At 44.7% G+C, this 4,948-nt stretch overlaps 1 protein-coding gene across 1 annotated transcript; it reads right to left on the bottom strand.

The window, feature by feature from the left end:
• Positions 1-821: 821 nt before the first annotated feature.
• Positions 822-4,696, bottom strand: EAH_00058280 (cleft lip and palate associated transmembrane protein 1, putative; the record flags this gene model as incomplete). Its single annotated transcript, XM_013393665.1, has 8 exons — positions 822-829; positions 1,899-1,995; positions 2,255-2,412; positions 2,604-2,646; positions 3,010-3,086; positions 3,593-3,773; positions 4,459-4,562; positions 4,643-4,696. Coding segments are annotated over 8 exons (722 nt in total), but the record flags the coding sequence as incomplete, so codon positions are not given.
• Positions 4,697-4,948: the final 252 nt, after the last annotated feature.

Raw genomic sequence — 4,948 nt, 5'->3', positions numbered from 1 at the left:
TTGCTGCTGCTGCTGCTGCTGCTGTTGCTGTTGCTGTTGCTGCCGCAGCTGCTGCTGTTGCTGCTGCTGCCGCTGCTGCTGCATGACTGTTAGGCGTTGGTGTTGCTGCTGGCTGCTGCTGGTAGTCTCCTTCTGAGTCCCTGAGTCTCCTCTGTGCACGTGTCTCCAACAGCTGTTTTTTCTGCTGTCTCCTTCTTCTCCTCCCCCTCTGCTGCAGCAGCAGCAGCAGCAGGAGCAGGAGCAGCAGCAGCAGCAGCAGGAGTCTCCTGCAAACTTCCTGATGCGGGTGTTGCTGCTGCTGTCTCTGCTGTCTGAGCCCCTGGGCCCCTCGATTTATCAACGCGATATATCCAGCGCTGGTATAAATATATTATAAATATTATATCTGCACGCAACACAAACCTGCTGCATGCATGCATGCATGCATGCATGCATGCATGCAATTCCAGTGTACGTTCTCTATGACTGCATGCATGCATGCAGTCATAGAAATGCATGCAGTCATAGAAATGCATGCAGTCATAGAAATGGATGCATGCATGCATTTCCAGTGTACGCTTTATTATTCCTGCATGCATTCATGCATGCATGCATGCATCCATTTCGAGTGTATATTATATCACTGGATGCAGAAGGAATGCATGCAGCAGCATTTAAATTGTAAATAAATAGAAAGACAAAGAGATAGGCAATGCATGCATGCAGCTTCCTCCTTGTTTGCTGCTTGTTCATTCGGGTGTACGCACCGTCTCTAAAGCAAGACAGCCTATGCATCAGAGGCATATCTATTAAGAACGAAGCTACATCATCAACAAAAGTATTTAAAGACCTGAGCATACACCCCAAACAAACAAAACACAAAAATACACAATAGCCTGCAATAACTATATTCCTGCAGCAGCACGAACTGCAGCAGCAGCAGCACAAACAGTAGCAAAAGCAGCACGAACAGTAACAGCAGCAGCAGCACGGACAGCAACAGCAGCACAAACAGCAGACGCAGCAGCAGGAACAGAGGCAGCAACAGCAACAGCAACAACAGAAGCAGCAACAACAACAGAAGCAGCAACAACAACAGAAGCGACAGCAGCAACAGAAGCAGCAGCAGCAACAGCAGCAGCAGCAACAGCAGCAGCAGCAGCAGCAGCAGATGCTTGCCTGTAGATGAGGGCCCTCCAGGGCAAATGATCTACAGATTTAAGTTTGTAATTAATGTAGAGTTGTGGGGTCATGAGAACAAACCCTGAAAACAAAACAAAGAAAAACAGAAAAATAAATAAATAAATAATGCTAAGGGACAGCAAAGAGAGACAGACACGCAAAAGGAGACAGATAAAGAGACAGACAGAGACAGAGATAGAGTGTGAAGAATATAAACAGAGACTGACTATATTAAAAAACACAATAAACAAACAAAGAGACAGACAAACAAATAAACAAAGAGACAAACAAATAAACAAAGAGACGAAAAAAGACAGAGAGACAAAAGGAGACAAATGCACATAACACACAGAGAGACAGAGACAGCGAAAGACAGAGAGAGACAGAGACAGAGAGAGACAGACAGAGAGACAGAGAGAGACAGCGAGAGACAGAGAGAGACAGCGAGAGACAGCGAGAGACAGCGAGAGACAGAGAGAGACAGAGAGACAGAGAGAGACAGAGAGACAGAGAGAGACAGAGAGAGACAGAGAGAGACAAAGAGAGACAGCAAGAGACAGCGAGAGACGGCGAGAGACAGAGACAAATACAAACTATGCGAGGAGGAGACAAAAGTTTGACGCCCCAAGAGAAGAGACACAAAAGAATCGCAGAACGAGATAAGGGAACAAAGGGACATCAAACCCTAAACCCTAAACCCTAAACCCTAAACCCTAAACCCTAAACCCTAAGCCTACCGAAGGTGTATACGGAGCCTGCAAGGACAGAAAGAATATAAGAGTACCACGATTTATATTTGTTGTGCAGCAGCGCGTACACCGCATACCCGACTAGCTGCAGCAAAAGCCCCAAAACGCATGCAAAGCCCTTCAAGTAAGCAACAAACCAGCAAACAGCATAACACCTTCTTCTGCTGCTTCTACTGCAGCAGCAGCAGCAGCAGCAACTGCAGCAGCAACTGCAGCAGAAGGAACAGTGGCCGCAGGATTGCAGCCGCAGCAACAGCAATAATAACAATAGCATTAATAACAAGAATAATAATAGCAGCAGCAGCAGCAGCAGCAGCATGAGTTTGCGATTGCGGTGTACGTACACAAGGAGCGAGAGCAATGCTAGCGTAGGTAATAGCTGTTTTATCATAATCTTTGGTTGCAGACTCTGCATAACTACGAGTAAAAGATAATTTAATGAAAGGAAACTTATTTGTTCTTTCTATCTTCATTGCCTTCGTCAGCTTCCATCCAGATATTGCTGCAAATTAAAACAATAAAAACATAAAATGCATGCATGCATGCATGCATGCATGCATGAATGAACAACACCCCACAACACATGCATGCAAACAACCACGCATACAATCCCTTCATATGAATCAAGGAGACACTCTAACTCATGTACTAAACCCTAAACCCTAAACCCTAAACCCTAAACGGTGGGCCCACCAATGCCGATGAGGACTTCGAAGAGAATCAGCCACGATGTCTCCTGGCTATCAAACAAATACAACCCGATAATAACCTGCACATAAACAAGCCCCACATGCATGCATTCCCACATGCATGCATGCAGTATGCATGCATGCACACTGAATGCATGCATACTGCATGCATACTGCATGCATACTGCATGCATGCTGCATGCAGCACAGCTGCACAGCCCCACAGTGAAGAAACCCTAAAAAAGAAGAAAGTATGCATCAATCTGATCTGCACTAATATGCAATTAGGGTTTAGGGTTTAGGAGCCCTGGAAGAGAAGCGCAATATGCATCAAGATAATATGCATGCATGTATATTTAGGGTTTAGGGTTTGCTTTAAAAGCCCCAAAGCGCATGCAATGACTGCTTACTTCGCATGCAAATCCAAATATTAGAGACGCAGCGGAGAGTCCCTCCATCGACTCATTCTTATACCAGAACTGCATATCTGCAAAAAGGAGACAAAAAAAATAATTAAAGGAGACAGAAAGAGTAAAGGAGACAGAAAGAAGTAATAGAGGAGACAGAAAGAGTAAATGAGACAGAAAGGAGACAGACAGGCGACAAAAAGGAGACACAGACGAGATAAAGAAGAGACAGAAAGGAGACAGCGAAGAGACTGTCTCCTCTCTGTCTCTTAACTGTCTCCTCTCTGTCTCTTAACTGTCCCCTCCCTGTCTCCTTTTTGTCTCCTCTCTGTCTCTTTAATGTCTGTCTCTCTCTGCTCGCTGTCTCTTCCTTCTCTGTCTGTCTGTCTCTCTCTCTGCTCTCTGTCTTTAATATCTGTCTCTCTCTCTCTCTGCTCTCTGTCTCCTTCTTCTATGTCTCTCTCTGTGTTCTCTGTCTCTTCAATATCTGTCTCTTCTCTTAGTGTCTCCTTTTTTGTTATATTTCGGCCCCTACCATTTTTAAATGCGAAGAAGGAGAAGACAGAGTGAGCGAGAATAAACAAACCCGAGAAAGCGAGCATAAAAGGATTTGTCTCTAATAATATTCTTTTAAACATAAAACTTTCTCTTTCGCTCTGCAGCCCTAATTGCTGCTGCTGCTGCTGCACCCCAGCCATCTGCGACTGCAGCAGCCACGCATGCACGCTACCAACTCCAAAGGAGACAGTTAGTTTAGGGGGCTCCTCCTGCATAACGCATGCAAACAATCCCTAAGGTTTAGGGTTTAGGGTTTAGATCGAGATGCATGCACACTAACGCATGCAAAGGTGAAAGCAAAAACAAAAAGGAGACAGAAACTGCTATCCAGCAAAATAAAGGAGACGGTTAATTGCATAATTCAAAAGGAGACAAAAAGAAGACAAAAGGAGACAAAAGGAGACAGACAGAGACAAAAAGAGACAAGAGCAGATAAAAGGAGACAAACAGAGACAAATAAAGAGACAAGAGGAGACAAAGGCAGACAGATGGAGACAAAAGGAGACAGGAGGAGATAAAAATAGAGACAAAAAGGAGACAAAAGGAGACAAAAAGAAAGACGAAAAGGAGATGGAAGGGAGACAGAAAAGGAGACAGAAAAGCAAACAAACGGAGTCAAAGATGAAGGCCGAAGGAGGCAAAAAGAGACATAAAAGGAGACAAAGGGAGACACAAAAGAGTACAAAAGGAGACAGAAAAGAAGACAAAAGGAGACGAAAAAGAAAGACAAAAGAAGACAAAAAAGAAGACAAAAGGAGACAAAGAAGGAGACAAAAGCAGACAAGAAAGAAGACGAAAGGAGACGAGAAAGAAGACAGAAGAAGACAAAAAAGAAGACAAAAGGAGACAAAAAAGAAGACAAAAGGAGACAAACGGAGACAAGCAGAGACGTACAACGAGGGTGTCATTAATAGGAATAAAGTTTTTTTCTATAAGCCAAAAATCTGAAATATAAATCATCGGCTCATACTCCCCAGCAGCTAAGCGAAGTTGAAGATCTGCATGCACAATAAACCCTAAACCCTAAACCCTAAACCCTAAACCCTAAACCCTTGTGCATGCATCACATGCCTCGAACCCACACTGCTGCGGTATCTTAAGATTTCATTCGTGCGTCCCCCAGCAGCCACGCCTAAGCCCCAAACCCTAAACCCTAAACCCTAAACCCTAAACCCTAAACCCTAAACCCTAAACCCTAAACCCCACACCCCAAACCCTAAATCCTAAACCCTAAACTAGGAGACATACTTTGCAAGGGCCCCGCGCTGAGTGCTGCGGAGTTGTGAACGGATGAGTCATAGACTAAGGAGACATCGAAGCGGTTCTTTAGGTGCCGCACGGGCACACCAGGAGACTCCTGAGGAGACAAAAGGAGACAGAAAGG

The sequence above is a fragment of the Eimeria acervulina genome, genomic scaffold (genome assembly GCF_000499425.1).
Source record: "Eimeria acervulina Houghton genomic scaffold, Eah_scaff1306, whole genome shotgun sequence".
Lineage (NCBI taxonomy): Eukaryota > Apicomplexa > Conoidasida > Eucoccidiorida > Eimeriidae > Eimeria > Eimeria acervulina.
Note: the sequence above shows the minus strand (reverse complement) of the source record. Positions and strands in the feature narration are given on the sequence as shown.